General features: G+C 45.5%; 1 protein-coding gene across 8 annotated transcripts in view; it reads left to right on the top strand.

Moving 5' to 3' along the window:
- The window catches only part of AP3D1 (adaptor related protein complex 3 subunit delta 1), a 71411-nt gene that overhangs the window by 48687 nt on the left and 4085 nt on the right, over positions 1-18639 (top strand). For 5 of the 8 annotated variants that reach the window (XM_065578249.1, XM_008171329.4, XM_065578251.1 and 2 more), the window contains 15 exons: positions 449-680; positions 2696-2841; positions 3105-3246; positions 4550-4621; positions 6422-6497; positions 7419-7618; positions 8327-8400; positions 10849-11047; positions 11914-11976; positions 12788-12880; positions 13344-13493; positions 14688-14735; positions 15128-15317; positions 17184-17272; positions 18340-18425. In XM_065578249.1, coding sequence (XP_065434321.1) covers positions 449-680; positions 2696-2841; positions 3105-3246; positions 4550-4621; positions 6422-6497; positions 7419-7618; positions 8327-8400; positions 10849-11047; positions 11914-11976; positions 12788-12880; positions 13344-13493; positions 14688-14735; positions 15128-15317; positions 17184-17272; positions 18340-18425 — 1860 coding nt within the window. The remainder of the gene's footprint in view (positions 1-448; positions 681-2695; positions 2842-3104; positions 3247-4549; positions 4622-6421; positions 6498-7418; positions 7619-8326; positions 8401-10848; positions 11048-11913; positions 11977-12787; positions 12881-13343; positions 13494-14687; positions 14736-15127; positions 15318-17183; positions 17273-18339; positions 18426-18639) is intronic. The other 3 variants (XM_065578250.1, XM_024107923.3, XR_010594892.1) reach the window with 2 other exon arrangements.

The following is an 18639-nucleotide window of genomic DNA, read 5'->3' as shown; positions in this document are numbered from 1 at the left end:
GTCACGGGCTGTGATTTTTTTTGTTTATTGGCAAAATACCCATGACTAAATCATAGCCTTAGTGATGAGAGTCTGAAATAAAAATCAGAGGAGTAGCCGTGTTAGTCTGTATCCACAAAACCAACGAGGAGTCCGCTGGCACCGCAAAGACTAGCTTTCGTGGGTAAAAGTGGGGTGTTTACCCATGAAAGCTTATGCCCAAATAAATTTTAGTCTTTAAGATGCCACCGGACTCCTTGTTGGTTTTGTGGTGGGCGGGGGGGGGGAGGGGGAAAGGATGCTGCTGTCTGACTGGGAATAGAGTTAGGCCAACACAGAGTTCTGCTGAAAATCTTTTAATGTCTAAAGAGTTTTTGTAGATTTATATGAAACTTGGTGAAATGTCAAGCTTCTTAAATTGACTCCGCTCTCTTTCTGCCTTCATCTGCGTCCGTTCAATGTATTTCAGACACCTTGAGGAATCAAACCAGACCTTAGAAGCAATGCTGAGGCCTAAAGTGACCACTCTACCAGGCCACATCCAGGCAGTTTATGTCCAGAACATGGTAAAGCTTTATGCATCCATCCTACAGCAGAAAGAGCAATCCGGGGAGAAGGAAGCAGCCCAGGAAATTACCCAGCTGATGGTCGACCGTTTGCCTCAGTTTGTACAGAGTGCGGATCTAGAAGTACAAGAGAGGGTAAGGGAGCAAAATTCTCGTTGGTTTTGTCAAAATGATCTTTAAACCTCTACTATTGGCTTAATTTGTGCTAGTGAATTAACATAATCTTGCATGGGTCATGCATGTATTTTATATAAATACCTGTCATACAAGATCTCTGCTGGCATTATGTACCTTGCACACCTCAGTGATGCAGGTGCGTAAACAATTCTTACTTTATAGATGTGGATACTGAGACACGGGGAGACTGAATGACTTGCCCAAGATTGCTCGCACAGCCCAAATCTGACTCGCAGTCCTGTGCTTTAACCATTAGACCGATCTCAGTCTATATAAATAGTAGTTTGCAGTGTTGTTGTAGCACTGTTGGTCCCAGGATATGAGACACACAAGGTAGATGAAGTAATATCTTTTATTGGACCAGCTTCTGTTGGTGGAAGGTACGAGCGTTTGAGACCTGAGGAAGAGCTCTGTGTAGCTCAGACGCTTGTACCTTCCAACAGAAGTTGGTCCAATAAAAGACACACACATAATGTGCAGTTACAGCCCAAACCAATCCTGCAAAGATAGAAATCTATAAATGCTATGTTCGTGTTTGCATATTGAGCAGCATCAATCTCTGTGATTTCATACCATGCCACACTTATCACCCTATCTGAGCACCTTGGAGTGCAACTCTTCATAGCAGGCAGCTCAAAATAAGAGGTGACTGTTGCAAACACTGCAATAGTGCGCGTTCCAGAAAGAATTGCTACAAATGTTGATGCCTGAAGTGGTTTGTCAATCAGTGTTCTAAAAACTCTCGCAGCCTCTGATGGGGCCCACACTGGGCAACAAGGGGTTAAGGGATTATTTTGGGCTCAGCCAACCCATGTGCAGCAAATGCTCCATCTGTTGGAGGAATTAAAAGGCAGGGAATTAGCCCATTTGGGTAGCAGACCTGCAGCCCCTGGCTCCAGCAGTGCAGAGCGGAGAGAAGCCTAAAAGCTCTGACATAGCTGCCCAAAAGGGCCCTCCCTGAGGAAAGGGAGGAGACAACCAGAGAGGGAAATATCCAGTGGACCTTGGACATTGGTAACCACCTCTTTCTTATTTTGGTTTGGATTTCCCCACTAGGGGAAAGCTTTGGAGTAAGCTGGGTGGGGGGTGAGAGGAAGAGGCCCAGGGAGGACAGCCTTGGTTGCCAAGGCCCTGGGTTGGAGCCCGGTGGAGTGGGAGGGCTCGGGCTCCCCTCCCCACAACCCCGTTGGCAGTCAGGGGTTGTGACCATGATGACTAAGCCACACTCCCCAACCAGACCCCGAGTGAGGACTATTCCACAGCCCCCACTGAATCAAGGTGAAGGGAGTGAAAGGCCATTATCTACAGTGTATGGAAGGAGCAGAGGGCATAGAGTATAGATTAAAAATGGTCAGTGAAAATTATGTGCATAAAGAAAAGTGCTTTAAAAAAAATCCTCTGACATTTATAACCAATGCAGTCAGTTTTGCCAACTAAGCCATGAAATCATAGTAAGGAAGAATAGGCAGTGTAGAAAAAAATTCCCCTTGAGGCTCAGTATTCAGTGACCTGCACAGCAAGAGTTGATTCTAATTTGTATGTGGTGTTAAATGTATTCTTGAGGCATCAACATTACTTTATGGACAGGGCTGGGAGCTCCCTTAGGAGCTTCTGAAAATCCCGCCCACAATGCGTTTCATCCTAGCATCTGAGTGTTTTGTAAGGGTGGATAAGCATTGTCCCTATGTTATAGATGGGAAGGCGGAGGCACAGTTTGGGTTGTATGCCCAAGGTCACATAGTGAGTCTGTGGGAGAGCTGGGTAAGGAGTCCTGACTCCCAAACCCCTGCTCTAATCCAGCAGCCCACAGTGCCCCCTGTAATCCTCCTCTGCCAGTCTCTGTAGCTTCAAGGATGTCTGTACAGTTACAAAATGCTATATCTTACTGCCGCTGTTTACTCTGTTTTCTGGTTCAGTGACTGTCAGTGCATTGACACTAGTTCTTAAACCATTTTTTGTACTTGGTTTTCCAGGCTTCTTGCATTTTGCAACTGATTAAATACATTCAGAAGCTACAAATAAAAGAGGTGCCTGTAGCCGAGGAAGTGATAGCCCTGTTTGCAGGCGAACTGAACCCAGTAGCTCCTAAAGCACAGAAAAAAGTCCCAGTTCCGGAAGGGTAAGATTTTTTTTCCCCTACAGTCTTTTAATTGTAAGCTCTTAGCAAATGGGAGTTTGCCTTCCTCCGTGTCTGCAAAAGGCTTAAATAATAAATAAAAGTGTTAATTCCAATAATAAAGCTAACTCTGAATGACTAGAAACTGAATGACTAGAATAACTCTGAATGACTGCACATGGCTGTGCATGTGGACAGAGCTGTATGTTGTAAGTAAATATATTTTGACCTTAGTCTGAGTCTATAAATGTTGCAATTGTTGCCAGTTTGGACCTTGATGCTTGGATCAATGCGCCTCCATCAGATAGTGAGTCTGAAGATGAAAAACCCAAAACAATTTTCCATGATGAGGAGCAAAGGCATTCCAGACATAGACAGCCAGAGATTGATGAGGAAGAATTGGCCAGGGTAAGTGAACATAAAAATACAGTTTATGCGTTTAAAAAAGCATGATAAAATGGTATAGCCAACATCACTAGAGAAGTCGGAAATGTTGCCATAGCTGCATAACACAGACGGGAGCTATGCCTTTCTCCCTACTTGGAAACATTTTATAAAGCGAGTAAGGATAGAAGTCATTGCATTCAACTGCTTAATCGTTGCAAACTGCTCCAGAGCCGGTATGCAAATCCATACTTCTTATTATAATGTTGTCTTGGTCCATGCTGCTGTTCTCTTTCGAGCTGAGAGCAAAGGGTTTTTTTGGAACAGATTTTCCAAAGGACTCAGCAACCAACGTGCAGAGCTCTTCTGAAAGTCTAGCTGCTTATTTTTGTGTCTAAATGGGAGCTGAGATCTCGTCCAAAGTTGGCCCAAGTTGGGAGTGCTGAGCTCTTCTGAAAAATCTAACCAGTAAGCTCTGCAGGGATATATTGTACTGACCCTCTGCCAAGAAGATGGACAGACTTTAAAAAAAAAAAAAATGGTTGAAGGAAATGCCTGATCACTCTACCCAGTAGAGGGTCATTCAATTGAAATAGGAGTGTGGGTTTTATTTACTGTAGATGGGCAACCCTCCTCAATTTGCAGTTGACTTTGAGGCTTGTCGCTTTGTGTGAAATCTGTTAGAGGCAGCCATGATCAATCTTGGCAGTTCTGTGTTGGGCTTTGTTACCTATGTTTTTCACAAAAACTGTGTGAGCACACCCATACGTTTGTTACACTACCCATCCCTGCAACGTGTGCTATTTGTACCACAGGAAGATGCAGGGATTAAATAGGAGTTGAAGCCAAGGTGCCTCCTCTGAAACCTGTCCAGAAATTGCCAACTCTTAACAATTCCTATTTGCAATGCAGCTGAGAACGGTCATGCCTAGAACACCCTGCTTCTGGCGTTTTTCCGTTTTGATCAAGAATTACTTGTTAGGCTCGAATAATTCCCTCTTCCCACCTCAACTGCAAAATAGGGATAGAAGCAACCAACTGACATCAAAACCTTGTTGCCTTCAGGAAGTTTACATCTCTCCTGGCAGAGAAGCCAAAGAATAGGGCAGGGATATTTTTAGGTTAGTGCTCCCTATCGGCTGTTTTCTAGTTTCTGTTGCAACTACACAACTTGAGAACTAGATAGCTTTAGACCCCAGTTATTTTCCCAGAGCCTCTTGAGAGTTGTTTGCAGTGCTACCAATATGCAGCAAGAACACACTTTGTAATGTCTGGAAATAACACAGAGAAAAATCTTCAAATTTATAACTCCAAATACTTTTTTTAGCGCCGAGAAGTCCGGAAACAGGAACAAGCAAACAATCCATTTTATATTAAAAGCTCTCCTTCCCCACAGAAGGTAAGTCTAGCTTGTTAAAACATTCTCTCGCTGTCTGTGTATGTAACAGTACAAGGACCCTCAGACTTTCATAGTCGCATCTTAATAAACTGTCTTGTGGATCTCTTCCCTCTCTTTGGGAGCACTCCAACCACTTCCTCTCCCCCATTTGTGATCTCTTAACAGCGTTGTGGCAACTGCAGCAATTGCTTCCATGGCAGAGTATCATAAGGACGATATTTAATGTGTGGTGATCTTTAATGCACAATTTTTAAATTACCATCTCCTTTTGGTCTCCAGATCTGCCCCTCCCACCTTGGCTGGTCCCCTTTCTTGTTCCCTTCTTGTGTTTACTTGGTCCTCTCTCCCTCCTCTTCTCTCATGCTTTACTGTGGTTTGGTTCCCTTCTCCCCTGCTGTGTGCATGCTGCCCTGCCCACTTGATCCTTTACTCCCACTGCTTTGTGGGCATAGTGCTCAAATGCTAAGTCCCCTTCTCTTCTGAATCACTGTACTCTCTGGCTAGTAGCTTTGGTTCCTGAGGGCATCTTCAATTGGTTGCTTTAATATAGCACTGGTCTCTAGTCTAGAGGCAGCTGGGACTGACCCTCCTTGTCTCCAGCTATGTATAGGTCTACTTTGTGTTGAAGAGCCCGAAAACCACTAGAATCGGCTGGCCGGAGCAGTCAGCACTGTGTGAGCAGCTAGCGCTCCATAGATCTCCAGCGGGCTGCAGTTTGGGAACTGCTGGAGCAGTAATCGTTGCTGTTCCTTTTAGACAGAAGTTGAGAATCATCTTACTAACTTCTTAAGTACAGCCTGGAATTTAGACTCCAGCTCTGAAGAGCAGCCGGTAAAAGTGGAGTAAATAGCTGCAGAGAACACGACATAAACCAAGTAGTCTCTAAGGTGCCACAAGTACGCCTGTTCTTTGTGAAAATAAAACAAGTCAGGTGAATCCACTGGTTTAGTCATTTGGATACGTGTTTTCCTTTGTAGATCAGGATCATTAATAGTATCTAAAGTCCTTTCCTCCCACCCCTCCCCTCCCCCCAAAATTCCTGTGCAGGCAGTTGGACATTCTGTTGAAATGATGCAGTAAATACACTTGGCAACATTGCAGGTTGCCAGACCCTGAGCTTGGTGAGCAGTAGAGGAAGGGTGAGGTAGATGAGTGACCTGGTGTGGTCAGCAGCAGTGAACTTCAGCCGTTAATTCAGCAGACTGGCTGGCTTGAATGCACACGCCATATGTCTGTTCTCTGGACCAGAAGCATCAAAGGAGCATTAATTAAATTGATTTGTTGCCTCTCCCTTCTTTTAGTCTCTTCTTTCTTTCCCCCACTCCTCCTTGAGCTGGGGCTTTCCATTGCCCCATTTCCCACGTCCTGGACCTCAGCATTGACCTCTGAGGTGGTAAGCAATAGAAACTTCCTCACGTGATTTTCGCCATCAGTTCAGTGCTTTTCTTGGCTGTAACAAGTAATGTTAAAACAATCACATTTCATATGCACCTGTTGCGACATGATTAGCACCAATGAGCCAAATAGTTTTTCAGGCGGTCTTATTTAATCTGCCCTTTGAAGTGTTCACATCACAGGTTAAACCGTTATTTCTATTTACTATTTCTATATAATGGAGACATCTTCAAAAGTTTCTGATGAAGATACTCAAAATGTAATAAATCAGAATTGATTTCTTGTTTGGTTGAACATCAGCATAGGCCGATGTACCTAATCAAGCTTTGAAATGAGGGACAATAACTCAGTATGCTCTCCTATTGTAGAGTCAATGCTAATGTATCAAATCTTCCATTTTCCCAGCAATACCAAGACACCCCAGGTGTGGAGCATATACCTGTGGTCCAGATTGACCTTTCTGTTCCCTTAAAAGTTCCAGGTAAGCACATTGACCAAACCAATTTCACAGTGGAGATGAAGAATTTAATAATTCAACAAAAGAGTAGTAACTTCCTCTCAGTTCTAGAGGATAGGCGAACAGCTTTGGTCTTGCATGTCGAGTTCCCACATTGCCTGTCACTTCTGAGTGTGCTATTGAAATTAAAACTATAGTTTCCACTGTCCTATGGATTGTAAGGCCAGCCTTCCTTTAAGTGTTAAGTTCAGACAAATAATAAAATAACCCTACAGTTAGGTGTAATTCACAGGCTGACTGCATAATATGAGAACAAACCAATATTCTATCAGGAAACATTCCTCTTTAGAATGTCCACGTGCTGCGATTTAATATCTGAGACAAAAGGCTGTGATCAGAGCTGATGGGTTGGAGATAAAGTGAATTTGAGGAGCTGTAGGCCGCTTCTGAATGGCAGATGGATATAGAGCTGAAAAACTATGGCTGAAGTGCAGCACATGGTAGAGAATTTCTAAATACACAGCAGCCTTGCATGAGTGACTTCTTTCAGACCAGGTTTACAGCCTTAATGTTCTCCTAGGATTTAGTGAAGGGTTTCCCAAGGATATGAAAAATGCTGTCAAATATTCATTTGCTTGAGAGTAGTCTCGAGGCCAGATTCTTCTTTCAGTGATCTGTCTAACTCACAATAAAGTCAGCGACAGTTGTGGATGAGAATGGGAGCAGAGTTTTGTCCACTGGCTTGCAAAGGGCTGTGAAGTTGGTTGGAGGAGGCTTTTATTGAAGTCGCTGTGGACAGCTGGGAAGTGAAAGGGTAGCGTGGGGCTTTGCTCCTTTAGGATTCTAAGTCGGGGGGCAAAATAAATATTAACTCCTAACTTTCTAATGCGACGGTCAACCTGTAAGCAACTCTCACCTGAGAGCAACTTGCGTCCATGTGTTCAGGAATGCCCATGTCTGACCAGTATGTGAAACTGGAGGAGGAGCGGAGGCATAAACAGAAGCTAGAGAAGGACAAGAAAAAGAAAAAACAGAAAAAAGAGAAGAAAGGCAAACATCGCCGCCATAACTCCCTGCACACAGAGAGCGATGAGGACATTGCCCCAGCTCAGCACGTGGACATCATCACGGAGGAGATGCCAGAGGTCAGTTGCTTACTCGATAGTCTGAGCTGTGGGACTTGTTTGTGTCCCACCGAGGCATATGTTAAGGTTCCCCATTTCCCATTAAAAATTAGACTCTAATGTCAGCCTCACTGGGTCATTGTGATGTGGGGGTCCTGACTTCTCTTTGCAAAGCTGGTTGAATAGCAACATATGCTGCTTCCCCAGTGAAACCTTTACCAGCCCGCTAAAGGGATGGGAAGTCTATTGGTGCACCGAGCAAAGGCTGCAGTTGACCCAATAGAAAAACAAATGACTGATATTAAACCCACAATACATGTCTGCTGTAGAAATAATGCTACCCACATAGCTGTTTCATTTATGATGCCTCACTGTTTCACTCTGAGTTTAACTTGCCTCCCAATCAGCAGGCTTTCTGCTAATATAGTTAATTGTACCTGCTTGTGCCTGTAGTCTTTGTTCCAATCCAAACCAAATTCATCGGTAACGGAAATACTGGGGTTTATGAAAAATAGTTGTTCTACTTTACATTCATCTGATAAATGCCTGAATGCGGGATTAAATTGTACAATGTATGTGACTGCTCATGTCTAACTGTGTAAGGAGGTCTGTCACTTGTATCAATCCGGTGAGATTGAATTTGGGATGGGACTGTTCTAGTTTTGGAACTGTGCTCTGCTTGTGTCTTCAGTGGACAGTCAGTTTTTCTTTCCCTCCCCACCCAATTAGAATGCGTTGCCCAGTGATGAGGATGACAAAGATCCCAACGATCCATATAAGGCACTTGATATCGATCTGGATAAGTAAGTACAAAACTGTGATATGTGGGTTTTCTTGCCTGTTAGCCAGATTACATGAGGTCTTGGAGGTCAGTGCAGGACTACAAAGGTTACGGTGATTAAAGGTTCTACGGTAGGATCTAGGTTCTGCTTGCACTAGATGCGAAGGCCAATCTGGCAAAGCCCATCAGTCCTCACCCATCCCTGAGCCGACTGCCACCTGGCCTAATCTGTGCACATTGGAAAACCACCACACGTACAAATAGCTTGTTTCTTCTGGGATTTCCGAGACCTGCTGCAAGGAATGTAGTGAATCAGCTCTGCCGTTGTTAGTAGTTCAGAGCATGGCTGGATCCCTGTTTGGGTGCTGGGAGGAATGGGAAATGGGGAGAGTCACACTTTTATTAACTGCACACATACTAAGCAGTTGCTCTTCCTTTGTGTCTCTTCCCAGTAGCTCTTCAAAATGCTTTGGCTGGTGGAAGGTGACCAGTGATCTATCCCAGCCCATTGAGTTGGGAGCAGTAGAATGCTGGGATCCTCATGTGCCCTGCTGGAAATCTTAAACCCCCAAAGGGCACTTAATAGCTACCATCAGAGACCAATTATAAAATGTTGCCTGGAGAGGTTTTTCTGCTGTTCTGGAGACTCGTGATATTGGATTCATTGTAGTTGCTGGTTTAGGACCCACTGATGCCTCCTGCAGAACATTGATGGATGTTCTGTTTAGAGCCTGTTCTGTTTCCCTTTGGGACAGAATGGGGGAGAACAGACTTCATGAAGAAACAGATGAATTCTTTAAGAAGTCGTCGTCTTTCTGTTTGACTCCAAGAGGAATAAGTAGGAAATGAATTCCTAACAGGAAAGATCCTGGTTGCATGCAAAGGCTAAACTGACCAGTGTGGAAAACACTAAGCAGAGCTATTTCTAAATGGAGTGTTCCAGGAGGTGTCATTGGGCCATCACACCATTTCTATTCATGCTTTTCCCATTTACACACAGTCATTGTGCTCTTCTGTCACGTTTTCTCATATCTCTGTCCTCTCTCTTTTTCTCCCTGTGCTTGCACTGCTATGTCTGTGCCACTCACACACACACAGTCTGGTTTCAGGGAAGCCTACCAGGTAAGAGTATCTCACTAAGTAGATGGTCGTCTTTGAAAGGTTGGTTGATACCAGTGAGCAGTGTGAACCGCTCCAGAATCATGGATGGATTAGAACCATTGCCCCCAAACTGTGAATGAGACTCCCCCCATCCTTACTGGCTTTCTTTGAGCCATGACCTCTGTCACCATACAATTACACATGAAATTGTTTTAAGACTGAGATCTGTTGACTGCTTGATCAGACACGATCCGGTTGTGTTTTACAGTGTCTGTGTTTGAAGTAAAGTTAGATCAAGTCCAGTTCTTCATCCAAAATCTTCCTAATCTTATGCTTGCTGTTCAACAAACATGCGAATCAGCATTGAACAAAAACACAAATCTGAATGTAACAGTCCATGCAGAGGCAATGTATGTGGGAGTCAGGTGCCTCGCCGCCACCACACACACACACACACACACACACACACATTTGTTGCTTGACTTGTATTTAGCATGCTCAGTAACACTGCAGAAGCCGGCTGCCCTCACCCTGCCTCCCCCCTATCAGCTGGCACTGGTCATCTGAGTCCACGGACTTTCTCTTAACTGTCTCACCTTAGTGTGACAGTAACAGGTAAGATGCTGTTATATTTGACTCTGGGCATAGAATATAAAGCCAAACTATTAGACACAGTTCTGTTGTGATATGGGGGTTCCAGTTTAGAGTGCAGACTCATTTTAATTTTAATGCTGGGGCTTGTGATTCACAGCACAACCTTCCAAAATGAAATTGCTTCTAAGTAATGCTAAGAGAACTCCATTTACAATCATAGCGATCCTATACAGTGGTTCAAATACAAGAAACATTGAGTCCTTGTCCTGGGGATTTGTTTGAGCCAGGCTATCACTTCATAAGATACAATTCATTGCTTGGCTTGTCACATTTCTATTGCAAACGTTTCCTCCTATTTTACATCTTCGCTGGTTCCTCAAGGATAATTTCATAGATTTGCAACATAATGAATGCTGCGAGTGTGTGTGTGTTTCAGTTCTTCAGTAAGCATTATTTAATCTGCAAGTGCGTCACTATCTTTTAAGGGTGTTTAAGTGCCCGGGGCTGACAGCTCACAGTAGCCAGCTCATCTAACGTCTAATGCCTGGAGGCACAGTCTGTGTGGTTGCATAAATGAGCCTTTATTGGGATTCTGAAGTGTGGGTCAGTTGAGATTTTTTTGTGTGTGATCCTAGGAGAATTCTGTATGAGCTTTTTTGAGGTGGAGTGCGTGTGTGGGGGGAGGGGAGGAGAAACTTGTCTGGGAATCTAGTAAGTGCTCTGTGCAACAGGGAAACTGCCTTCGCTGGAAGGTAACTAATCCTCTTTTGTTAAGACCCTTAGCAGATAGTGAGAAGCTGCCTGTGCAGAGACACAGAAATGCTGAGAACCTGAAGTCGCCAGACACAGAAGCTCCCTTAGTAGGAAAAAAGAGCAAGAAACCCAAAAAGAAGGAAAAGAAACACAAAGAAAAAGAGCGAGAGAAAGAAAAGAAGAAAGAGAAAGAAAAAAAGGTGACTGAAGAAGGAAAAAAGGTAATTATCTGTGTTTCAAACGTGCTGCAGTAGGCCATATACTGCCAGGTATTTTCCATGTCCGTGGTCAGTTGTGGCTGGTACTAGGGGGGACACAGCTGATTATTTTTACTTTGTTTCACTTCTTTGGATTTCTGCAGTAATAAAAGCAGCACCTGCCTAGGTGCCCCTGCCACAAGTTACAAGTACACAAATAAAAGTAAACAGCTACTTAGCCTTGGCAGCCTGCAAAACTCACCCCTGGCAGCACACACCAACACGGAGCTAATGAAGAAAGGGCAATACAGTGAGCTGCTTTAGCAGGGAAATGGCCACTTGAACTCCACTTTAGTATTTAGAAAATGAAGTGAATTTCCTGCTGGCAAAAGTTGAGGCCAGTTGTTGGCTGCTGCACTGAAGACTCCAATATTCTCTGCACAGACCAGTTTACGTGGAGAACAGCAGTGGCACAAGCTTCCCCAGACATTGCAGCCGGTGTCCCTGGTCTATGACCTAGAGAGCCCACTTGTGGGGATAAGGGTACTTCAGCCTGCAGACTGACTAGGCCCAGCCTCTCTGCTCAGACTGCGAACAAAGATGCTATTTAAAGCTAATTGTCCTGGTAGCTTTATGAAGCTGGACCTGACCAACTGATTTCATGAGGGCCGTCAAATGATAGACTTGTGGTTACTTCCAACCAGGGCCAGGTTTAAGGCCCCCCGAGCCATCTGTTCTCCCCATTTCTACACATGTTGCAGCATCTTCCCATTTCAAGCAACTTGCTGTATGGCTGTACGTGAGAGCGATACAATGCAAATGTTAAAACGTAAATCCACAGACTAATGTTAACGCAATGGTAAAGGTTTGTTTGCTTTGGTGTGTGTCAGGGGGAAGACTTGGATTTCTGGCTCTCCACTGCTCCACCTCCCTCCTCCATTACACAGACACAGGTAGGTCTGTTAGTAGCCCCCCCCCCCAAAAAAAAGCTTTTCCTTGTGGGTGAGAGTACAGTTACACGCTCTGAAATGAACTCCAGTGTTAGTGCAAAGAGAGAAGGGAGATGAGGGCTCCAGCTCGTTCTGATGGTCCCACCAGGATCCCTTTGCTATAAGGCAGTGGAAATTAGTCCCGTCCAATTAACAGTTGCTCTGTAGGGTGAGGCTTCAAGCCCAACTACAGAGGGAGATCCGTGGGTTTGAAAAGCACCTGTAAATGCATGGAAATAAAGGGGTATGCTGAGTCAACTACCTGCATTGTATACAGCATGTCGCTAACCCCTTCAGACTAACTTAATGAGCTGAGAGTGTCTGGAAACATGCAGATCAAGGAAACCTGGGTTTTGAGGGTGGGTTACATGCCTTCCTCACTGCATCCCATTCTTTAGGGATATTGCAGTGTTCATGGCATGTCTAGGTCCCCCAGAGCTTAGCAGTAACAAAACAAAACCGTTTTCTTGTGTGTCTTGTCCCAAGTCCTAAACCCCTGAAACAAACACGTTAGCAGACCTTTAATAACAGCTCTAAGATAAAAAGCGTCCGACGAAGTGGGTATTCACCCACGAAAGCTTATGCTCCATACATCCGTTAGTCTATAAGGTGCCACAGGACTCTTTGCTGCTTTTACAGATCCACACTAACACAGCTACCCTTTGATAGCTCTAAGATAGTACAGCAATAATTGATCCATTCTACCCAGGACTTAATTGTGTGCGTTATCTACATTCAGTTAGTGTCATAGCCTTTCTGATTGCTTCCTGTCCAGAGTGAGCCTGAGGGGAGCACTGTCCTAGCTGAACCTGAGGAGAATGAAGACGCAAAGAAGGAAGAGCAAGAAGAGGACAACGACGAAGGAAAGGTGAGTGGTTAAAGAATTGACACCAAACGGTCGTGATCTCAACATAAGTACTACCAGACTGGATCAAACCACTGCTCCAGCATCCTGCTACCAACAATGACCAGTACGACTGCTTCAGAGGAAGGTGTAAGAAGCTTTGCTGTAGACAGTGATAGGATAACCTGCCCCTGGGGATCTCTGAACCCCTAATAGAGGCTGGGTTATGCCTCGTACCATGTTCAACACTGAGCTTCTACCCATGGCCATATGTTCCAATTTAACAGATTCAGACCTCTGCTTGTAGAACACTGCCTTGGGTTTGAAGCATTTGCAACTTGGAGGCAGGCAGCAGTGACACGCTGGGAACCCAGAACAGGATTATTACTGAGGTGTAGAGCAGGAGCCTAGGGTTGAAGTATTACTACTAGGGAAACTCGTCGTTTTTAAGAGCACATCGCTGACGCTTGTTTCTGTTGCATGGTAGAAATCCTCCAAGCATAGGAAGAAAAAGCACAAGAAGGAGAAGGAGGAGAAATCCAAGGACAAAAAGAAATCCAAAAAGAAGCATCATCACAGTGAGGAAGAACCAGCGGAGTCGGTACAGAATGGAACGCTAGATGATGAACCGCTACCGGTGAGGAGCTGTGCAGCTCTGGCGTCTGTAGGGTGGAGGGGGAGGTGTGTTTGCTACATTATCCCAGAGCCGCACGTGTACCTATTTCCCCAGCATCTTAGCATGTCTTATAGACCCTCCCATCAAATGACCTTAAGGCAACTACAGAATTTGCTTCTATGGATAATTAATTAGGAGAGGATTTAGTGTATTTAGCTGTCTCTTCCTGCAAAGTGAGGAGGAGGAGTCATGTGACCAGCCAGCTCTCCATAGAACGATGCCCATGCACTGTTCTAGCCGAATGTCCTTTCCTCCTCAGAGTTAGAGAATGTTTCAACTAAGCAAACGCTGGAGAGAAAAACTAGGCTTGAAAACCTTGGTGTTCAGGATTGCTCAGAGGCATGTGGATATGAAGCTGCGATTTCTAGGGCTGGTTGCCAACAATGTCTGCATGAAGCACTCTTTTTGAGGGGCTTTTGCTGAGCTGGTTGGGTTAATCAGTGAGCCCAGGGTAGGTGGCTTCCCTTTGGGCTTGTCTCCTATTTCAACTACTATTTCTGCCTCTTCAAACACGATCCCTATGAGCTCTTGATTTGCTTTGCCTCTCGGGGTAGGTCTACACTCACAGCAGCGTATAAAGTACAGACATTGCACACCCAGACAGCGCAGGGATAAAGAACAGTGTAGACGGCGAGGCACTGCTTAGATGAGTAGAATACATACACACCAGATCCCTGTATACCCTGCGTGGCTCTCTAATGCCCAGACAGTGCCTCTATGTCTACATTGCTATTTTTAGTGTCCCACTGCCACAGGGAAAGACTGACACAGCAGGCAGCAAGGAAAGGCTCCCCCACCAGGCACCTTTCACTGTGACATTTAGCTATACACCCTGCATGCCACTGCAAGCCCAGACAAGGCCTCGGGCTTTGATTTAAGCCTATTCCCTCGTTCAAGGGAATCAATCAATTTCTTCGTATTGGGAGACCCTTAAATGTAAACAGAGGTTTCTGTGCTGCCTCCAATAGTTGGCTGCTGTTGACACTCGAACTTGAACTTAGATATTCTCGCACTCTGGCAGAGCTGTTACAGTTAAGTGCAAGCAAATGCCCCTCTGTTCAGAATTGTGCCTGGGAGGGAGGTCTGCTTGCTTTGTAGAGCTGAGTTCTCTTTCAGACACATGGCTCTTTGTATAACTTCCTGCTTGTTTTTCAGCCTATGTCCAGTTACTGCCTTCTTGCTGAAAATTCATACGTGAAAATGGTGAGTAACTCAGTTGTTAGTGTCTCTCTAACTTCCCTCCCTCTTGCATTTTCTGAGCACTTTTGAGAAATAGCCCTGGGGCAACTTACTGATGCAATGGTTTTGCATAAGCAGCATTTAACTAGAGAACCATCCCAATTCCAGCAACTAGAAACTACCAGGCAGATGTTCATAGCAAGAGCCATCCCTGTCCCTTTAGTTATCGGGACAAAAGTCTGGGTAAATCCTACTGCTTGAATACCCTGCAGTGCAGTTAAATGAAGCCTCAAAGTTCACCAGCAGGTAGTGATGTGTGTAATCCCTAAATTGTGTTCAATCCATTGCTGTCTGAAGCCTGTCCATGTGTACTGTAGGCAGCTTCTAAAGCTTCCCTGTGATTTCTTCATTCACAGACATATGACATTCAAGGAAACCTCCAGAACGATAGTCAAGTCACTGTCTCCGTGATCTTTGAAAACAAGAGTGCTAGCTTCCTGAAAAGCATGGAATTAAACGTCCTGGACTCTCTCAACGCTAAAATGCTGCGGCCAGAAGGGTCGTCGGTACATGATGGGATACCTGTGCCCTTCCAGCTGCCCCCTGGTATGGCCAGTCTCCAGCTCTGTCTGTGGGTCTCAGTGTGTCTAGTCCCACACTGCCCTCATGTGGGAAGAACTAACTGAGTTACTTGCTACATTTCAGAAAGTGGCTTTGCCACTGTATCTGGTGGGGCTGCTTCGTCTGCATGCCGGGTAGCCCCTCACATTGATTGGAGATGTACCCACTCTCCAGTATCTGTACTTACAGGGAATGGTAGACTCTGCTACCTAGAGCTAATACATAGGACTGGGAATCAGGCTACCTATGTTCTTTTCCTGGCTCTGCCACGGGCTGATGTACTTTGGATGTCACCAGGGCTGCCCACCCCAAACACTCAAAAATGACAATTGGCTTAAAAATGATGATTTTTTTTAATAATATGGAGTTATTTGCTTTCTGGGTGCTGAACCTTTAGGTTGCACTGTGGTCACATTCTCAAGCTTTTCTCTGCAATCGTGAAAGCTGAGATTCTCCCCTAATCCCCTGAATCCAGACCTCAAACTGACACCAAAGATTGCAGACGCATGATAAGATCACAGGGTTTGGCTGCTCTGAGACACTTTACTGCATTGGGCCTCAGTTTCACTTGGGGTAAATTGGGGGTTCATTCCCTCACAGGAGTATTGAGGCTTAGAGACACTACAGTGCTTTCAGATGGGTGAATGGAAAGCACTATTGAAGGGCAAAGGAGTAATACTGTTACATACTGTTAAAAAAAAATCCACTACGTACACTTGCATGTTAACAGCTAAGCATGAGAAATAGGAACATCCCTCTAATGTTTAATATTTATAAAGGGCTTTCACTGCAGAGTATTACATGTATGTAAGTAAAAGTGGCTTGTGTAGGACAGTAGATTCTGCTTATTAACAGTTTCGGTTGCCAGCAAAAAGGTTGCTGTCATCAGGCAGTTGCTAATCGGCAGAGGGAAGGGATTGTAAGGCAGCAGTTAGGGAAGGAAGCTGCTGCTCTGGGATGTACCGTCCCAGGTGCAGCCCTGCAAACCTGCTTGTGGATAGGGTAGTTGCAGGCGTGGGTGCTGCAGCCCAGATGCTGGGGCTTTCTATAGGGATGCTGGGAACGCATGGGGGCTGCACCATACTTCTCCCTGCGTTCTCTGGTGGTCGGGGCTCAGCATGTCCCGGTGCTTCCTTCCCTGTGTGCTGTCTCCTGGCAGGGTACGGCCTGGAGAGTGCCGGGGAGAGGTCCCATGCAGCTCCAGTGTCTGCGATGCAGTCCTGCTGTGGCCCTTCCACAGCCTCCCCTCCCAGCCTGCAGCCCCTTACCTCCAGTGTGGTGCCCGCTGCAGGCAGGTTTGCCAGGCTGCAGCCCCAGAAGGAAGCACTGGGAGGACCTGAGCACCAGCTGCAGGCAGGTTTACGGGGCTGCAGCCAGGGAGGGCACATCCCCAGCACTTCTTTCCCCGGCAGCAGCCTCACAAACATGCCAGCTGGTGATGCTTTTTTTTAAGAAAGTTGCTTGTAAGTGGCATGCCATTACTGGTATCTGAATCCCGTATTAACACTGGCAGCAGTATGTTGCCATTAAGTGAAATACATATCCTGCCAGGAGGGGTCACTGGACAGATACCAGCTGATGGTGGTGGTTGGCTTTAGGCTGATGTTTTCAGTGACCCAAAAGAGTTAGGTGCCCAATTCCTATTGATTTTCTGTGTGTTGGCTGCATAACCCCCTTAGGCTCCTTTGAAAATCCCAGTCTTGATCGGGGTCCAGAACCAGGCATTGGTTAAGCTCAGTGCCTATCTCCTGTGCTGCTGCATAACACTAATGATTAAAATCGTAGCCACGTAATAGGAGACACAAATCACTTTTTATGTCCTCACTCCACTCTCTCCTCTCTTCACACTAGGAATCTCTAACGAAGCCCAGTTTGTGTTTACTCTTCAGAGCATTGTTATGGCTCAGAAGCTAAAAGGAACATTGTCCTTTATAGTGAAAGTAAGTGCAGCTTTAAACTCTCTACTCCTGCCTTCCTTTGGAACTGCGTAGGGGAGCTTGCCGTGGATAGAAGGCACTGCTTTAGGGCTTCTCTGGAGCATCATTTCACCTCTGCTACACCAGCCCATTGTGCAACCTGGGAAGTAATTTACATGATGTACAAAAAGCATCCTGAGTATAAAATGAGCATGTCCTGAAGTGGCACTCCTGGCAGTGTGACAGTTTTCAGATTGCACTGCTCGGTGTTAGCTAGCGGCTCACTGCAGGGAGACATCTGCCTGGGAAGGAGAGGAGGTCAGTCTCAATGTCACCGGCGAACAGGAGATGACTTCAGCTTTCCCTGATCAGTTCTACACTGACACCTAGGCTCCCTAGCTCTACGGGCTGGAAAAATGGATAGTAACTGGGTGTAATGCTGAGAACAAGAGTGGAGCTGGCTAAGAGGTTTAAGTACCAAGCTCTGGCCTTTCAAAATCTGCTGTTTCTAGTCTCATTGCAACAAGTAGTCACATTAGTAAAGTATTTGAACATAAAGCTGCAGCGCCAAATCCAAGTAGACTGCCAACTCTGAGAGAGCCATTGTTGTTGTCTCAATTTTCGATTTTTATAAGCTTTGTAGCAAATCCACCCTTCTCCTAGAATGGGGAACAGGAAATGTTCATTTGCTTCTCAGGCTGTTTCCCAAATTGTGAAACTCGATCACAGTGTGATAGGCCAAATTCAGTCTGTTCAGTCTTTATTTCAGCAGGACGTGGAGTTTAAAACTTGGCCAGATCCGTCTGGTTCACTGTGTTTAAACTGTCCTTTAACCCCTCTACGTGCACAGACAAAAAATCCAAACTCCTCTCTTAATACGCTGGGTGGCCAAAGTCAGATTCCCTAATCGTGGCAGTAACTCCACCCCTCAGTCCCCAGCTAGCCCTTCAGGCGTAAGCCTTAATGGGATGCTTAACCTGAGAGCCAGTCAGTGAAATCTCATCCAGGCCTCTGTGTGGTAGGTTGGGATAGGCACCTTCTCTCGCTGCCTCCGGGCTCCCCTTCATCTCCTTTCCTTTGACCTGTTGCAGAACGATGAAGGTTCAACCCATGAAAAACTAGATTTCAAATTGCACTTCAGTTGCGCTTCGTACTTGATCACAACGCCTTGCTATAGGTAAGTGCCACCCGAGGGGGCGCCAACATCCCCTGTGCACCCTTGGCACCCATGTGAGGCTTTGGCTGCGGGCCAGCGTTGCAGATGTGCAGCATGTTCCTGACTTTCCCAGCCAGTGGTTGCTTCTATTTGTAGTTTTTCTGTTCTGAGGAAAACGTAACCTACTCCTTACTTAGAACATACGTCCTCCCATCCCCCTTTACCCGGACACAAC

The sequence above is a fragment of the Chrysemys picta genome, chromosome 25 (genome assembly GCF_011386835.1).
Source record: "Chrysemys picta bellii isolate R12L10 chromosome 25, ASM1138683v2, whole genome shotgun sequence".
Taxonomy (NCBI): domain Eukaryota; kingdom Metazoa; phylum Chordata; order Testudines; family Emydidae; genus Chrysemys; species Chrysemys picta.
Note: the sequence above shows the minus strand (reverse complement) of the source record. Positions and strands in the feature narration are given on the sequence as shown.